At 52.5% G+C, this 18697-nt stretch overlaps 1 protein-coding gene across 2 annotated transcripts in view; it reads right to left on the reverse strand.

Moving 5' to 3' along the window:
- Positions 1-18697, reverse strand: part of LRP5 (LDL receptor related protein 5) — a 120892-nt gene that overhangs the window by 33711 nt on the left and 68484 nt on the right. For both annotated transcript variants that reach the window (XM_079708286.1, XM_079708285.1), the window contains exons 8-13: positions 14145-14361; positions 12068-12357; positions 8972-9198; positions 7553-7737; positions 2152-2475; positions 185-384 (exon numbers count right to left, since the gene is read on the reverse strand). In XM_079708286.1, the coding sequence (XP_079564412.1) occupies positions 185-384; positions 2152-2475; positions 7553-7737; positions 8972-9198; positions 12068-12357; positions 14145-14361 (1443 nt within the window). The remainder of the gene's footprint in view (positions 1-184; positions 385-2151; positions 2476-7552; positions 7738-8971; positions 9199-12067; positions 12358-14144; positions 14362-18697) is intronic.

Genomic DNA, 18697 nt, shown 5'->3' on the forward strand with positions numbered 1-18697 from the left:
CTAAGGGTTTCACACTGCTCAGCCTTATACCTGGCAATGACATAATCGGAGCCCAATCATTGTTTACCCCAAACTGTGCCCTCTTGGCACCCCCTCTGCTAAGAAAAGGGGGCGGTAGCCTGGAAGCTGCTAGTGCGAGCTCCTCGTGGAAGGGCCCCCCGCACCCCCCCAAAAGCACACTTACCTGGGTCCCATCGTCCTTGGCTCGTTTGATGTTCTGGCGCCCATCTACCCAGTAGATGAACTTGTCCAGTGGGTCATAGTCGATGGCCTTGACGTTCCTCAGCCCGTGCAGGGGCAGGATGAGGTCCGGGCTGTGCTGGTCATCAGGGATCATCCGGCTGATGGCACACTTCTGGCTGAAGAGCAGGAAGGTGGTGGGTGCTGGGAAGAGGCAAACGGGCACGGGCGCACGTCAGTGTCTGGGAGCCGAACAGGGAGTGGGCAGGGAGGATGGCATTCCATTTCATGGTAAAAAGTAGATTTGCGTGTGTACCTACGAGATGTACATGGAAAAAGGCTGGAAAGACACAAAACTGTTTCCTGGGGGTGGACTATGGGGAATTTTATTCTCCATGTTACACATCTCTGTTGTTTCCATATTTTATAAGTGTGTGTGTTATTTTAAAACTAGATATCCATTTCTTTTCCGATTATCAAGACTTAAGTCCGAAGGAGGGAAAGGTAGTGAACATCAAACTCCCACCCATGGGCTTCCCTGGTGGCGCAGTGGTTGAGAGTCCACCTGCCGATGCAGGGAACACGGGTTCGTGCCCCGGTCCAGGAAGATCCCACATGCCGCGGAGTGGCTGGGCCCGTGAGCCATGGCCGCGGAGCCTGCGCATCCGGAGCCTGTGCTCCGCGATGGGAGAGGCCACAACAGTGAGAGGTCCGTGTACCGCAAAAAAAAAAAAACAAAAAAAACCTCCCACCATAAGTGTGCGTGATGCTCTGGTGACAGTGGGATTCGCCAGCAGCTTCTGCGTACTCCGGGGAATGGCTGAAAACCGTGTGACGTCAACAGTGACAACGGGAGGGGGCGCTCCTCAGGGCTGTCAGGACCCAGGATGTGTAGAGGCCACCAGCTGCAGCCTTGTCAGAGTTACAGCTGGGCCACATGAATCCAAGTCACAGCCCTGGGGCTGCCGGCCTTGGGAGCCAGCACCCGAGTCACATACCCTCTGGGCAGTGGGTGACCTACACCTCCACTTGACCCTTCAAGGTTATGGCCCCCAGTGGCAAGGACAATAGGACCAAAGGGAGCCCAGGAGTGGGGAATCCCAGGCTGTGGCCCCAGGCCCATCACATACCAGCCTGGGGCCTCGACCAAGCCCCTTAACCCTTAGAAGCTGTAGGTCCCTCATCCACATAATTGGGCCAAGGAAGCTCAGTCCTCTTAAGGCCCAGGGCTGCGAGAGGCTCACACAATGCCCGGATGACAAAGAGCTTTACAAACTGTCTAGCGCTGCACAGAGGCCGAATTATAACTAGCTCTCTGCTGATGTCACAGGAGAAAAGCCTGCCAACAGGACACACCTGTTCTCCCTGCGGGCCCATGGGAAAGTCACTCTCAGGCTCTCTGAACCTCGCTTTTCTTAGAATTGAAAGTGAACAGGCCTACCTCGTGTAGGATTACACAGTGGACATGAGGCCACACGCAAGGGGTCAGGGCAGGGACTCTGGAGCCAGCCTGCCTGGATTCAAACCTGGTTCAAGTCTTACCAGCTGTGTGGCCTTGGGTGGGTAACTACACATCTCTGTGCCCAGGGTCCTAGTCTGTGAAATGGGGACAGTGATACTCCCTACCCCACAGCCTGGAGGATTAAGTGCCATAAAAAGCACTTGGAACAATGCCTGGCCCTATAAGTGGGTGCTCTCCCCCAGGGACTGTTTTTCATATCCAAAGGGCCTCCCACGGGATGTGCCAGCTGAGGGCTTGGACGATCTACTCGTGTCTTGATGAAGCAACAGGTCTTCCACCCAGCCTGAGCCTCCAGGTAACATTAGGCAACATGTGCAGTGCACAACCTGCTCGACTGCCCATGTGCACCAAGGTTTCCCCAGATAAAAATCTTCTTTCCACCTTAACAGCCAGAGTCAGACTGATGATCTAATGTGGGAGTGAGGGACAGGGGGAGAGGAGGCACTTACGGCTGCAGTTGCGGCTACTGGGGTCCAGGGTGTAATGTGAGGCACAGCTGCAGCGGTGGCCGCTGGGGACGGCGAGGCACAGCTGCCCACACTGCCCATTGTTGTGCATGCAGTCATTGAGGCCATCCTGGCGGGAGGAGTGGAACACCAGGATGTCCATCACGAAATCCAGGTGGCCCTGGATGAGGGTGCGGTTCCGGCCACTGGTCTTATCGGCTCGCTCGATGCTGTGCAGGTTCCAGTCTGTCCAGTAGATGTAATCACTGTACTGCGTCAGGCCGAAGGGGTGCGGGAGGTCATCAGCAATCACGACCCGTTCCTGACCTGCGTGGAGACACACGGGTACCGAGTCAGCAACAGCACCGCACGGGCGTCCGGTGGGTGAACCAGTTCAACCTGCAGCCTGGCCACTTGCGTCGGGCTCATAAAGCATGTGACCACTTTGGGAAACGAGCAGGGTCCACTGAGGCTGGATGTGCACCTGCCCTGAGGGCAGGCAATTCCCCTCTTGCAGCACAAGAGAAATGCATGCAGCATCCACCCAAACAACACAGACGAGAATGTGCACGCAGCAACTATGTGTAACAGCCACAAACAGGAAACAACCCAAATGTCCGTCAATAGTAGAATGGATTAGAGACGTCCCTGGTGGTCCAGTGATTAAGACTCCGAGCACCCAATGCAGGGGGCCCAGGTTTAATCTCTGGTCAGGGAACTAGATCCCACATGCTGCCACTAAGATCCCGCATACCGCAACTAAAAGATCCCACGTGCCGCAACTAAGACTCAGCACATTCAAATTAAAAAAAAAAATAGTAGGACGAATTAAAAACTGGTAGGATCTTTGCGACCTCCCTGGTGGTGCAGTGGTTAAGCATCCACCTGCCAATGCAGGGGACGCAGGTTCGATCCCTGGTCCAGGAAGATCCCACATGCCGCGGAGCAACTAAGCCCGTGCGCCACAACCACTGAGCCTGCACTCTACAGCCCGCGAGCCACAACTACTGAGCCTGCATGCCACAACTACTGAAGCCCACACACCTAGAGCCCATGCTCTGCAACAAGAGAAGCCACCACAAGGAAAAGCCTGCACAGAAGCCACTGCAAGGAGAAGCCCGCACATCCCCGCTCGCTGCAACTAGAGAAAGCCTGCGCGCAGCAACGAAGAGCCAACACAGCCAAAAATAAATAAATAAATAAAATGTTGTAACTTTATAAAAAAATTTTTTTAAAAAAGGTAGGATCTTCATACAATGGAAATGATGCAGCAATAAAAAAGAATAACAACAACGTGGGCAACTCTCACAGTTATTAGACTGAGTGAAAGAATCCAGATGCTGAAGAGCACACTCTGTACGGTCACAGTGATAGAAAGTTCTAGAACAGCACAACTAGTACACCTAGATAGAAGTCAGGGCAGCACTGACCCCTGAGGAGGCTGGTGAGATTGACTAAAAACGTTTTGAGGGCTGGAAACTTCCCTACTTTGATCCGCATGGGAGCTACACAGGCTACGTTGATGCTTCTGTGTATGTACAAGTATCTGTATGTAAAAATTCTCCAACTTGACTACTTTTTTGTACTTGACTGTATATATATGTCAATAAAATTTTTAAATATTGATAAAATAAAACCTTCTGCCTAGCAGTCTACCACAGTGGTTGAAACCAGGTTCTGGAGTCAACTTGGGCCCCCTTGCTTCTCCCCTGACCAGCATGTGACCTTGGGAAAGCTATGTAAGCTTCTTGACTCTCAGTCTCCCCATCCGAAAAATGGGTATTTGGGGGGGGGGATCACGCCGTGTGGCTTGTGGGATCTTAGTTCCCCAACCAGGGGTCGAACCCAGGGCCACGGCAGTGAAAGCGCCAAGTCCTAAACACTGGACCACCAGGGAAGTCCCAAAATGGTTATTCTTAAGAGTGTCCTCGGGCTTCCCTGGTGGCGCAGTGGTTGAGAATCTGCCTGCTAATGCAGGGGACACAGGTTCGAGCCCTGGTCTGGGAGGATCCCACATGCCGCGGAGCAACTAGGCCCGTGAGCCACGACTACTGAGCCTGCGCGTCTGGAGCCTGTGCTCTGCAACAAGAGGCCACGATAGTGAGAGGCCCGCGCACCGCGATGAAGAGTGGCCCCCGCTTGCCACAACTAGAGAAAGCCCTCACACAGAAAGGAAGACGCAACACAGCAAACATAAATAAATTAATTAATAAAAACTCCTACCCCCAACATCTTCTTTAAAAAAAAAAAAAAAAAAAAAGAGTGTCCTCATGGGTATCCATGATAATTAAATGTAATAAATTATGATTTAAAAAAACCAGTGAGGTTTATGATATAATTGTGATAAATATTCAATGAGATCATGCACGTAGAATGGTCAAAATGCCGGCACAAATTAAGTACTTGATAAAAACTACGTGCAGGGCTTCCCTGGTGGTGCAGTGGTTGAGAGTCCGCCTGCCAATGCAGGGGACACGGGTTCGTGCCCCGGTCCGGGAAGATCCCACATGCCGCGGAGCGGCTGGGCCCATGAGCCATGACCGCTGAGCCTGCGTGTCTGGAGCCTGTGCTCTGCAACGTGAGAGGCCACAACAGTGAGAGGCCCGCATACGGCAAAAAAAAAAAAAAAAAAAAAAAAAAAACTACGTGCAGAATAACATTCCCCCTCTCCCCCCAAAAGAGGTCATTCTAATCTCCAGAATTTCTGAATATAGTACCTTACACGGCAAAAGGGGCTTTGCAGGTGTGACTAAATTAAGGATTTTGAAATGGGGAGACGATCCTGGATTATCCCAGTGCACCCAGTGCAAACACAAGCGTCCTCATAAGAGGGAGCAGGACAGTGAGAGAGAGGTTGGTGGAGGCTATGCAGCTGGCTTTGAAGATGGAGGAAGGGCCACAAGTCAAGGATGCAGCCAGCCCCCAGAAGATGGAAGAGGCGATGGATTCTCCTCTAGAGCCTCCAGATGGAAGGTAGCCCTGCCCACACCTTGCTTTCATTTGGGAACGCTGGTGCCATTCTAACGCCAGCAGCAGAGGGCTTGTGAAATGAACCAGGGTCTGATCACGTGACCCGCAGAGCAGTCACATGCAGAGCACACACCTGTGTGCACCTGCTGGGACTACTACGGCAACACGCAGGCTCAGGGCCACGTGAGGGAGGGAGAGCGGGTGCAGGGCCCGGTGACACTCGACAAGTTCTGTTCCTCCACCTGGGCATGGGTTTCTAAGTCTTCACTTGTCAAAGTGTGTGTGTTGTACGAATGCCTCACGTATGCTCTATTTCACAGTAAAAACGGTACCAGTGAAAACACGTTGGTGACATGGGGACATGCTCCTCCTGTACAGGAGTGGGAGAAAGCCAAATGAAAATCATACATGGCACGATTTGAAATAATGTTTTCAAAATGATTTTTAAAAAGGAAAAAAGTGAAAAAAATCTTCAGAGATGAACAGCTAAAAATATTTGCTTAAAAAAACAATCAAAAAAAAAGTTTTCAGACTGGAAAGAAATATGCCAACAGGTGTGGGCTTCCCTGGTGGCGCAGTGGTTAAGAGTCTGCCTGCCAATGCAGGGGACGCGGGTTCGTGCCCCGGTCCGGGAAGATCCCACATGTCGCGGAGCGGCTGGGCCCGTAAGCCATGGCCGCTGAGCCTGCGCGTCCGGAGCCTGTGCTCCGCAACGGGAGAGGCCACAACAGTGAGAGACCCGCGTACCGCAAAAAAAAAAAAAAAGAAAGAAAGAAAAATCCAACAGGTGAATATACATTATTACCTACTGGTGAAATCATGGATAATTAAAATTTCTCTTCCTGTTTTTCGGCATTTTTAGAAAATTTCTAAGTTGATTATTTTATCATTAGATAAAAGATAGTTCTGAAATAAAGGTGTTCCCTGACTGCCTCTGTCACGCACACGCTGCCCGCCCCCACTCCGCCCCGGGCCCTGGACTGGGACTCGTAGTGGACTTTTCCAACAACAACGATCATTAACTAAACACTCAGAGGGCAGTGACTGTGCTCCAGGCTTGATGAGAAGTGCCTTCACTCTTATCCTTTCAGTTAATTCTCACAGCAGCAGCTGTAAGAGGAAGGGACCATCGGCATTAGAGAACCAAGGCACAGAAAGGTTAAGTCACCTGGCTCAAGTCACACAGCAAGTGGCAAGGCCAGGACTGCAACCAGGATGACGAGGCCCCAGGTTCACGCTCCACGCCCACTCGCACCACTCCAGGCAACATTCCCACCTTTCCCTTGCCCGGGGCCTCCCCTGTTATTAACGAAGTGCTCCCTACACGTCTACGCCATTCAGTGGGAATATGGCTGGAAACGGCCTGGCTGGACGCACACGACCACACTCAACCTGCAGAGTCGAGGGGGTTTCCAGGGCTTGCGCTGCTTTTCCTCCGAGCATGTCTTTACTCTGGGGTAATCAGGGAGCTTAATTATTTCGGGCAACCACAGCTGTGCTGTGACTGGTTTCCCACCTGGCAGCAGCCTCTTGTAATTCCCTGTGGGGCTGGGGGTGGCAGTCTCAAAGACACATTCAAGCCTTGCTCTTGGCCTCATACACCAGGACAGTCAGCATGCAGGGTGGGTGCAGCCCGCCGCAAGCAGAAACCAGGCCACTGGGCTTCTAGTCCTGGCTCTGCTCACACAGTACCTGGGGACAAGCCGTTCAGCCCATCTATGCCACAGTTTCCTCATCTGTAAAATGGGCACAGCCACACCCACCACAGGTGGCAGCAGCAGCAGCGATTAGGAAGGAAGCCAAATTCTCTTGGTTGCACAGGGCAGCCCCATCATGTGATATCACCCAGGAGAGCTAACATAACCACCCCCTGCAAGAAGTCCAGAGTCATATGATTTCTAGGCTCAAATCCTGCCCTCACTGCTGGGTGGCTTGGAGCGAGGGCTTTTTTGTTTTTGTTTTTAACCTAATCCCAGGTGTTGAGTGGTCCCAGAACAATGCCTAGCACCCAGTAGGTATTCAGGGTCAGATGGAGCTGTAGCACGTGGCCCTGGGGTCTGAGTGGCACTCTGTGACCTTACAGAAGTCCCACGACCTCCCTGGGCCTCAGTTTCGCCATCAACGAAAACCTACGCTATGTGGTGTAGGGTCAAATTAGAGTCCTGGCACGGGGTTGGCCGGGACCCGGCTCCCAGCTGTCGTGTAGGAAACAGCTGTCACTGGGGTCTCTATTGACACATCTACAGCAATAGCACCAGGGACGGAAAAGGACAACCCTCAGGAGGGGGCAAGGCTGGGTCAGCACCCAGGGCGTGGCCGCACCTCCTGTGGGGCTTGGGCCTCACGGGCCCAAGGGCACAGTGCCATGGGGGCTGAGCGTGGCCAACACCCGGGGCAGGGATGCCCCCTCGCGGCAGGACCCACCGGCCCTCACCCAGCATGTTGGATGACTCAATCATGTTGGTGTCCAGGTCCGTCCAGTAGAGACGCTGGTCGGCGTAGTCAATGGTGAGGTCATTGGCCCGGCCAACCTTGTCCACCAGCGTCATGCAGTTGGTCCCGTCCATGAAGGCCCGCACGATCCTGGGCTTGCCGCCCCACTCGGTCCAGTAGATGTAGCTGGAAGGCATGGGAGCAGGGCGGGGCAGGCTCAGGCACGGCCACCCTCACGGCAGCAGGGAGCACACCTGCCACATCTCCTCGGCTGTGCCGATGACATCCCTGCAGGAAGTAGGGAAGGGGCGAGACCCTGGGAGCCCCCTCCACCCCACCGTCCCTCTGGGAGCAGTCACGGAGCTACAACCTGCCTCCTGGGGTCCCACAGCAGCCCCCCTGCAAGCTAAGCCCTGATATTCTCATTCGGGTGCACGGACAGGGTGACCGTGCAACACGACATCCAGGCTGGGACACCTGTGTCAGGGACAAACGCTAACTAAGCCGGACAGGATGCCAGGGTGACCGGGACGGGCAGGAGGAACGTGGGCAAATCGGGGCGTACAGTCTCCTCTCCTCCAAGAAGGTAGAAAACAAGACGCTGAGGCAAACAGGCATCGTAGGGTCAGGACTCGAACTCAGCTCTGCCGTCTCCACCAACGGGTCCTCCTTCCTCGCTCTTCAGCAGTGGCTCCGGGGAAGGAATCCCCATTCCAGAACTGTGTACGTTTTACTGGTTCTTTCGCTAAAACCTGGACCTTTCTTTTTGTTCTGCCGAAATCTTCCCTTCCCTGAAAGAGCATGCGGCAGGCAGGGTTTGGAGTGCTCCCTACACACCTCTGATGCTTTAAGGGTTGAGCACTGAGTGCAGAGGAAGACTGGCCCCAGGGCAGGGCCCCCAGGCTGCCTGACACATAAAAGCATGTGCCTTGCAAGGTGGGTTTTAAACCGCCGCTAAGTGGCCAGCAAGAAGCGGGAGGGGAGAAGCCCAGGACAGGAGCCTAGAAAGGACTCATGGGACTTCCTGGCCCAGCCCTGCTCTAACCAGTTATGTGACCTTCAGTAAATCACTGAGCTTCCCTGAGCCTCAGTTTCTGCATCTGTAAAATCACCCACTCCTCGCAGGGCCCCTGGATGCCCAGATGAGATGAACCCTCTGGGAGCACCCAATGCGGCGCCTGATACAGAGGCTTCTCTTCCTGCCTTCTGCTCTGGGCCTCAGTGTCTCCTCTATGAAATGAACCAGATGACCTCCAAGGGTCCCGCCGGCCCCGGCCACCTCAAAGCTAGTAGCAGTCATTACTGCTCTAACCGCAGAGTGCCAGGTGGGCAGCCGTCTGCCGCGGCCTCGGGTCATCAACGCACTGGCTGGTGTAGAGAGGTGACAGGGACACGTCTGCTGGACAAAAACGGTCCCTACCCTTTGGTGGGGTCCAGGGCCAGCGACCTCGGGTTGTCCAGATCCCTCCACACGAGGACCTGCCGGAACTGCCCGTCCAGCCGGGCCACTTCGATCCTGTTGGTCCCAGTGTCCGCCCAGTAGAGGTTCTTGCCCATCCAGTCAACGGCCATGCCTTCTGGGTAGTCGAGGCCAAACTCGATCACGTGCTCCACAGAGCTCCCGTTCATGAAGGCTCGGCTGATGGTCTGGGAGCAGGTGAGGAGGAAAGGGACACCGGTTAGAAACCAGAGTTTTTGCAGATGTCTCCTGGAGCAACTACTGATCACATTTGGGACCAAAGCACCAACATTCGAGTTTTTATTCTTTTTATTTCTTTTATATTTTATTTTAATTTTTTCCCAACATTTGAGGTTCTTTTGTTTGTTTGTTTGTTTTTGGGTTTTTTTGCGGTACGCGGGCCTCTCACCGTTGTGGCCTCTCCCGTTGCGGAGCACAGGCTCCGGTCAAGCAGGCTCAGCGGCCATGGCTCACGGGCCCAGCCGCTCCGCGGCACGTGGGATCTTCCCGGACCGGGGCACGAACCCGTGTCCCCTGCATCGGCAGGCGTACTCTCAACCACTACGCCACCAGGGAAGCCCTCAACATTTGAGTTTTTGAAGGAACATTTGAAAAGCAGCAAAATACAACCTTTTTAGAAGAAATAATTTGGTAATATATATAAACTATGTACTTCATTTAAAAATATGTAAAAATATTTATATAATAGTATATAATTATAAAAAATGTATCAGTATATATAAGCTATATTATATATATATATATATATATATATATATATATATATATATATCATGACCCTTCAAAATAGTTGTAACCTTAAAAAAAAAAATCACTGTATCCTTTCACCCAGTAATCTTCCTCCTGAAACTTTATCCATAGGAATGAAAACACAAAAGAGGCTTTACCCACAGAGATGCTTGTTACCATGGTAACATTTAGAGTCGGAAAAAACTGGAAGAACATTTAAAATAAGGGAACGGGGCTTCCCGGGTGGCACAGTGGTTCAGAGTCCGCCTGCCGATGCAGGGGACACAGGTTTGTGCCCCGGTCCGGGAAGATCCCACATGCCACGAAGCGGCTGGGCCCGTGAGCCATGGCCGCTGAGCCTGCGCGTCCGGAGCCTGTGCTCTGCAACGGGAGAGGCCACAACAGTGAGAGGCCCGTGTACCGCAAAAAAAATAAAAAATAAATAAAATAAAATAAGGGAACGGTTAAGTATGATAAGGAATATATGTGCACTGGAATATTTTACATGTTTAAAGAATTATGTTAAAGAGTTTGTAACAGGCTGATAAAATACCTGTTATAATGTGATGTGGAAAAATCCAGGATACAGAATTCTATGTAGCATATGATTGTGATTATGAGAAATACTAATATAGGGAAAAACTCAAAGGAAATACACTAAAATGACATCAGTGGCTGACTTGGGATGATGGGGATGTGGGTGTTTTTATTTTCTTCTTTATACTTTTCTGTATAATATACTTTTCTCTCTTTCTACAATGAACCCTGTGACTTTTAAAATCAGAAACATCTTTAAGAGCCATGTAATACCAACAGTAGAATAAAAGATAGGTGATTAAACTGTTTGAGTTGTCCAGTGCTTTAGAACAGGGGTCAGCAGACCTTTTCTGTAAATATTTCAGGTGTCACAGGACATTTGGATCTGTCACAACCTAGTGGCACAAAAGCAGGTGCAGACGATCCATGAGCAAATGGGCACCAGTGTGACCCAATAAAACTTTATTGACAAAACACGGAGGCCAGCCCACGGACCGGTATGCCAAACCCTGCTTTAGAAGATGAAAGAGGCTTTCCTGTATTCATCCAGGATGTTTATGTTAGCACCCGGAACAAAGGAAGAGCTTGCTAAGTAAATGGGCACTCGTGAGGGAGTGGGTGGTGGGGTGAATCGAAAAATACACGGACACACAATCACCCTAGAAATGGCCACCTGTGTGTCCACTGGACCTGCTCATTGTAATCATTCGTGCTTATTTATTAACACAGGTTCACTAATGTTCTAATGGTGTGAATCGAGTTACAATAAATATTATAGTTCTTTTATTTTTTAAATTTTTAAAAATTTATTTATTTTTTTGGCAGCACTGTGTAGCTTGCAGGATCTTAGTTCCCCGACCAAGGATCGAACCCGTGCCCCCTGCAGTGGAAGTGCACAGTCCTAACCACTGGACCGCCAGGGAATTCCCTATAGTTCTTTAAAAACAAAACCAAAACTTTTTCTACAAGGGAATACTACTCAGCCATAAAAAAGAATGAAATGTTGCCATCTGCAACAACATGGATGGACTGGGAGGGTATTATGCTAAGTGTAATGATTCAGACAGAGAAAAACAAATACTGTACGATATCACTTATATGTGCAACCTAAAAAATACAACAAACTAGTGAATACAACAAAACAGAAGCAGATTCACAGATACAGTGGTTACCAGTGGGGAGAGGGAAGGGGGAAGGGGCAACGTCACGGTAGGAGAGTAAGAGGCACCAACTATCAGGTATAAAATAAGCTACAAGGATATATTGTACAACACGGGGAATGTAGCCAGTATCTTATAATAACTATAAATGGAGTATAACCTTTAAAAATTGTGACTCACGTCTATTGTGCACCTGTAACTTACATTGTACAGCAACTAAACTTCAATTTTAACAAACCATTAAAAAAACAAGGGACTTCCCTGGTGGCGCAGTGGATGGGACTCCATGTTCCCAATGCTGGGGGCCCAGGTTCGATCCCTGGTTGGGGAACTAGATCCCACATGCATGCCGCAACTAGGAGTTCGCATGCCACAACTAAGGAGCCCGCGTGCCGCAACTAAGGAGCCCATGTGCCACAACTGGGGAGCCTGTGAGCTGCAACTGAGGCGCCCACCTGCCGCAACTAAGACCCCACACAACCAAATAAATAAATAAATTTTTTTTTTTTTTTAAAAAGGAAGAAAACCTTTTTTCAGCCTCTGAGGTGATACCATAACCGGGTAGGTATTCACGGGAAAGGTGCACGGGGAGGACGCCCAGCCGCCGTACCTTCAGGCTGACGTCAGTCCAGTAGATGTGATGGTTGGACACGTCAAAGTCCAGCGCAGAGGCCTCCTTGACGCCTGTGAGCGGGATGGCCACGTCGTTGTTATTGGTGTCCAGGGAGATCCTGTGGATGGCGGCCCGGCTGGTGAACACGAGGAAGGCCTCGGGGACGATGCAGGTCTTCATGTCACTCAGAAGCTCCAGGCCGATGGGGCAGCCGCACTTGGCGGCGCGGGGCGTGAAGAAGCACAGGTGGCTGCAGCCCCCATTCTTGTCCGCACACGGGTTGGTCCCTGGACGGAAAGACACAGGCTCTAGACGCCAGAGGCCCAGCAAAGAGCGGGTGGGCAGTGGCTCCACGGTTGTACGAGGCTTCGTTTCTGCCAGACGTCACGCAGGGACAGCAGGTGGGTGGATGGAAACCCAGGGCCTCCCCAGGCACGGGGAAGGCACATAACAACGGCTGGCTCTGGGCCCAGGGCATCGTCGCACTTGGACTCCTCCATCCTCATGGCGACCTGGGGACAACCGCACCCCCTGCCCCCCACCCCGCCAGGCCTGGACTCCCTGCCCGCTGACGGGACCGCAGCCCGAGACGCCACCCAGACAGTTCCTCCTCCCGTTTCCGGCACTCTCGGTGCCCTCGAACTCGGATGCACCCAGGACGGCCAAAGGCGCCTCTTTCTTATTGTAGCAGACTGTACTTAGCATTCGTGTATTTTTGGCCAGGCCGTTAGTCTCACTCATCTGCTGCAGTGCTGTTAAAATTGGCTTTAATTTAGTGTTAAGTATTTCAGCTAGAAAAAGAATCCTCTCCCCCATCTTTCCCAGTAAATCCCTACATGAGAGAGAGAGAAAGAGGGAGGGCGGGGTCCAATTTCTCAACTTTAAATCACACCCAATGGATATATCATTTTCTTATCTCTAGGGTTCTATTTTTTGTTTTTCAGACACTCACTAACTGGTGGACCTCACGTTCCACAGTGGATGATGAGCGTGTTTTCAAAGGCGGCTGGTAAACTAAGTATGTTGATTCCATCGCCTTGTCTCAGGAGTGCAGGGTGTGACTAAAGGCCTCTCCCGGAGACCAAGATGCACTAGATCCCCCCAGGGTCTCCGCCCACGGCCTCACCTCCGGGCCTTTGCTCAGCTGTCCCTTCTGCCGGGCAAACCCTGACCGCCACCTGCTCCTAAATTCCAAGCTCAAATGCCCTCCCTCATATTTTAAAGCCAGGCATCCCTCTAACACCTCAACTGTAGTCACCAGCCGGGCAGCAGAGCTAACTAAGGGGTGTCTCACCCACTAGACTTAAGGGCAAGCACTGGGGCCTCTCTGGTCCTTCCTCCCTCCTCCCTCCCTCCAGCAAAGGCTTGCTGAGTGTCTCTGATGTGTAGGTGCAGTACTCGGTGCTGGGCCCCAGCTGGGGACAGGGTCCCTGCCGCCACAGAGCCCACAGCCCCGTCCCCCCATCTGTCCTCCCACCACAGCTGGACACCACTGTCCCCAGTGTAGCCTGTCGACCTGCACTGGGAATATTTATAAAGAGACAAATCCTTGTGTTAAGGGAGCTTTCTGCAGATCCTGGCTTTCAGATAAAAGGTATGTGCTTGAGGGTCCAGCCTGTCACACTGGACAACGATCACAGCCCAGCCCAGCCACGAGGTCGAGGCAGACCCGGGCATGAGTCCTGAGCTTGACCACACATTAGCTACACGGCTTTGCCACCCTCTCCCCAGCGCAAATAGGGCCACATCGTAATTCGCATAGAGGGCTGCTCTGGGCACTAAGGCACTTAGCCACAGCCTGGCACGCAGCAGGCGCTCCGCAAGTGTCAGCCAACGTGAGAACAATTATAGCAAGCAGTGCCCAGTCACCATGCCTGGTCGATACCCCACCCCCATGCCACTGGTCCTGGACCAATATACTCACCATCTCCTGTGCTGTCCAGCCCCAGAGTGGTGCCCCAGCCGGGCACTTACACCCCCAGCTTTGGCCTCCAACTGGGCTGCCTGTGGACCAAAAGGGCAGCCACGAGCCTGTGGCATGGTTGACCCATGGCTGGAGGCTGACCCGACTCACCGACGGCCTTGGCCACATTGACGGCCTTGAGTCCCATCAGGTCGGGCAGCTGGTCGATGATGACGTCCCGGCTCGCCTTGACCTTGTGCACGCGCTCGATGCTGCGCCGCTGCCAGTCGGTCCAGTAGATGAAGTCCCCCAGCAGCGTGAACCCGAAAATGTGTGGGAGCTTGTCCTCCAGGAGTGTCCGCCTCTTTGTCCCGTCGATGTTGATCACCTGCAGGATGGCAGACGTGGGGCTGAACCAGCCTCGGGCCTGAACTGCCTGGAACAGGACGGGCCCCAGCAGCATCTGCACCTGGCGAGGCCACCTAACAAAGCCACGGCTCACTGAGGCAGCTGGATGAGTGATGTTTTCAGTGATGGGGCCATTCAGGGGCTCTTCCCCACTGCCTCCCCTACCTGGGGGTGGATGCTGGGCTGAGAGGGGCAGGCGAGACAAACAGGTGTCCTCTCTCTCGCCATTGCTGATCGACTAGCAGTAGCTGCCTGGAATACCAAGGTGTGGGTCTCCGACCCAGGATGGGCTCACTGATTAGTAATGTCTGCCAAGATGTAGAACGGAGAGGCACCAGTTCACACCCTTGACACGGAGCTCAGTTCAAAAAGGCTGGACAGCCAACGTATGGCAAGCCCTGGGCAAAGCCTCCCACTTGTCTGTGGACTAATTTCTTGCTCCGTCAGCACCAGGTGAACTCTGAGGATGCTTCTGGGTCTAAGTCTGAGCCTACAGCTCTAAGATGCTTTCCAACACCAGACACACTAGTGGCTGTTTACGCTGAGATGTAAAAGCTAAATCTTTTTCTTGAAGAGTCAGCACTGATTAAAAGCATCAACCACAAAAGCCACAGAGGAGAAAAATACTGTCAAACATAAAAACGGCCTTAACCAACTGAAACACACAAACAGGATAAGATGTGGTTGTGATGACGGATGACCCTGTAGGAGCTGATGTGAAAAAGAAGATAAAAATGTAACATCCAGGGCTTCCCTGGTGGCGCAGTGGTTGAGAGTCCGCCTGCCAATGCAGGGGACACGGGTTCGTGCCCCGGTCCGGGAAGATCCCACATGCCGCGGAGCAGCTGGGCCCGTGAGCCATGGCCACTGAGCCTGTGCGTCCGGAGCCTGTGCTCCGCAATGGGAGAGACCACAACAGTGAGAGGCCCACGTACCACAAAAAAAAAAAAAAAAAAAAAAAGTAACATCCAAACTCTGGGGCTCTCAAGCCAGGATGAAAGAGACATGATGAATTAAAGGCAAGTCTCAACAGGCCTCCTGCAGCCAGATTACATTTCCAGCTCATCAGAAAGGCTACAAACCTTCAGTTTTGCAGGTGGCAAACACATAAGACAGATCGGGTGTGTGCTGAGCAGAAAAGACTTCGGTCCTCTGTTGTTGGACAGCACAGGACAAAACTGCTGGCTCAGCCAGGAGTGGCAGGCAGCTCTGGGCCCTGCAGCCAGGGGTCCCACCCCAGCTCTGCCCCACAGCCAGGTCCCTCTGCATCCCACATGGAACTCAACCTCTCCACCTGTAACTGAGGGTAGCAGCTAAAGTCACCCTGGAGGGACTTCCCTGGTGGTCCAGTGGTTAAGACTCCACGTTCCTAACGCAGGGGGCCTGGGTTTGATCCCTGGTCAGGGAACTAGATCCCACATGCCTCAACTAAGATCCCGCATGCCACCACGAAGATTCCGCGTGTTGCAACTAAGACCCAGTGCAGCCAAATAAATAAATAAATATTAAAAAATAAATAAAGTCACCCTGGGAACTTAACCAAAGAACAGTGGCTGGGCCTCAACCTGGGGCAATTACACCAAAACTGGAAGGCCAGGTAATAGTCGTGAAAGCAGCTCCCCACAGGTGGCTCCAATGAGCAGCCCAGATGAGAACACCGGATGGGACCATGTCCTGTGCCATGAGCTGGAGTGTAGACCTCGGGCTGTAGGATCTCCGTGCGGAGCTCTGGGCACCACGCCTGGCCCACTGGTTAGCCATACAGGGCAGGTGATAGATTAATCCTCCAAAGTGGTCCAGGGTGCCGGTTCCGGCTTCGGCCCCACAAGAGGAAGGCACATAAAGGCGATGAACACACGCTGTGCACAGCACTCAGACCTGGGGAGGGGGTCTCGCCTGGGATTACCACCGAGGAGGTGCACAGCGAGAGAAAGAGTGTCTCTAAGAACACACAGCCCATAAGAGGCAGGGCGCAAACCCCTGCTCCTTCCTTGACAAAGAATAACCAGGGCTGGGCACCGGGGTGGGGGGGGCGGTGGGCAGAATGGTAGATGTAGGACACGATCACTATAAAGAAAACATCCACATGTGGAAAATAAAGACTCCACCTTTTTTTTTTTTGCGGTACGCGGGCCTCTCACTGTTGTGGCCTCTCCCGTTGAGGAGCACAGGCTCCAGACGCGCAGGCTCAGAGGCCATGGCTCACGGGCCCAGCCGCTCCGTGGCATGTGGGATCCTCCCAGACCGGGGCACGAACCCGTGTCCCCTGCATCGGCAGGCGGACTCTCAACCACCGTGCCACCAGGGAAGCCCCAAGACTCCACCTTTTATATACCAAAATGTCAACAGCATCTCTTGAAGAGATTTTTCTCATCCTTCTCTATGTCCATATTTTCTTTATTTCCTTTAACAACTCAATTCCAGACATAAATAAGTGCATGTTCTATTGACTGAGGGGAGGAAGTACATGTTCCCCAGCTTAGGAAGGATGAAAGTGAGCCCGCAGAGGACACGGGGCCAGACGGGGGGGGGCGGGGAGACAGCCGCTGGCCGGCAGCAATCCCTCCCCCCACATCTGTCCCCACCCCCCACCCCACCCTCTGGTTGCCCAGAACAAAGTGAGGAGGCAGTGAGCTGCTCCCCCGGGGCCGGGCTGGCGGCACCCACCGCAAGGACAGAACCTTGGCCCTGGGCTGGCAGGGCCTCCCTCTGCCTCGGAAGCCCCTCCCTCACCCCATCCCACTTTGAACGATTACAGACCCCATGAAACACCTCTCAGGCCCTCCAACTTGGAAGGACATCAAGACTCTAACACTTGAGAAAATAAATGATCCCAGGGCTTCCCTGGTGGCGCAGTGGTTGAGAGTCCGCCTGCCAATACAGGGGACACGGGTTCGTGCCCCGGTCCGGGAAGATCCCACATGCCGCAGAGCGGCCGGGCCTGTGAGCCACGGCCGCTGAGCCTGTGCGTCCGGAGCCTGTGCTCCGCAATGGGAGAGGCCACAACAGTGAGAGGCCCGCGTACCGCAAAAAAAAAAAAAAACAAATTAAAAAAATAAATGAGCCCAAAGTGGCCTTTTTACAGCAGCTTTCAACACACCTTGACCAAATCCAACATATCTGTAGAAGTAACTCTGCTGGACCAGGCCTTTCCCAAATCCTGGAGCAGACAAGTAGGACCCGTGTACAGGGAACACACGTGTCAACCCCCCGTCTCAGGCTCCCTCTGGGGCCAACTTGGGGGCCCCTACCTTTCCTGGGCCCTGAGCGGAGCCCAGAAAAAAGAGAATCAAATCTGGGCCACCTGATAACATGGGAGCCGGGAGAGAGCACAGGAGGCGGATTGCCAGGGACAGGGGCTGGCAAGCTGCTTCTGGAAAGGATCGTAAATACCTTCAGCTTTGAGGCCATAAGGTCCCTGTCGCGGGAAAGCAGCCACCGAGGGTGCCTAAAACAAGCGCGAGTGTGTTCCAATAAAACTTTATTTGTGCAAACAACAAAAATTAAAAACAAAAAAATTGGAAGTTCATATAATTTTCACATGTCACGAGATACCATTCTTTTGATTGTTTTCAATCACTCAAAAATGTAGGGAATTCCCTGGCAATCCAGTGGTTAAGACTCTGCGCTTTCACTGCCAAGGGCTTGGGTTCAATCCCTGGTCACGGAACTAAGGTCCCACATGCTGTGCAGTGCCGCAAAAAAAAGAAAAAAAAAAAAGTGTAAAAATCACCGTGCGTTTGAAAGTGGCACAAAAGTAGTCATTCTGGCCTCCGGTCCATAGGTTTCAACCCCTGCTCAAGAAGTTCTCCTGCCCTTGATTTTCAGGAGAGGAAACTAGATAACTCCAGGAAGTTATGTCAAAATGGTCAAGCCAGATGCCGAAGGCGCCCGAGTGCCAGCCAGCCTTGCTCTCTGACCTTTTGGCCTCCGTCCTCCTGTGCTCAGCTGACTGCACACACCAAGCCCAGGTCTGGAGTCGGGGAGAGGCAGGGCAAGCAGAGCACACATCCATCCCCTGGCCAGCTCATTACACGACCCGCAGATCAACAGCTGCGTGATGCAGCACGGCCACCCCCAAAACAGTAGACCCCAAAAAGCCACCTGAGGTGCAATTGCCTTACACTGAATCCTCTGTTTCTAATGACTTGGCCGTGCAAAGAGGTGAGAGCCCAAGACCAACCCTCTGAAAGCACAAATTTAAAGAAAAAAAGAGTTCTGCTCTCTGATGCAACAATTATACTCAGACACAAAGCCCCAAATTAAAACTGCTCTGGTTATTTTGTTTCACGTAACAAAAAAGATCTTACACACCC

Source organism: Hyperoodon ampullatus (genome assembly GCF_949752795.1).
Source record: "Hyperoodon ampullatus genome assembly, chromosome: 7".
Classification (NCBI taxonomy): Eukaryota; Metazoa; Chordata; class Mammalia; order Artiodactyla; family Ziphiidae; genus Hyperoodon; species Hyperoodon ampullatus.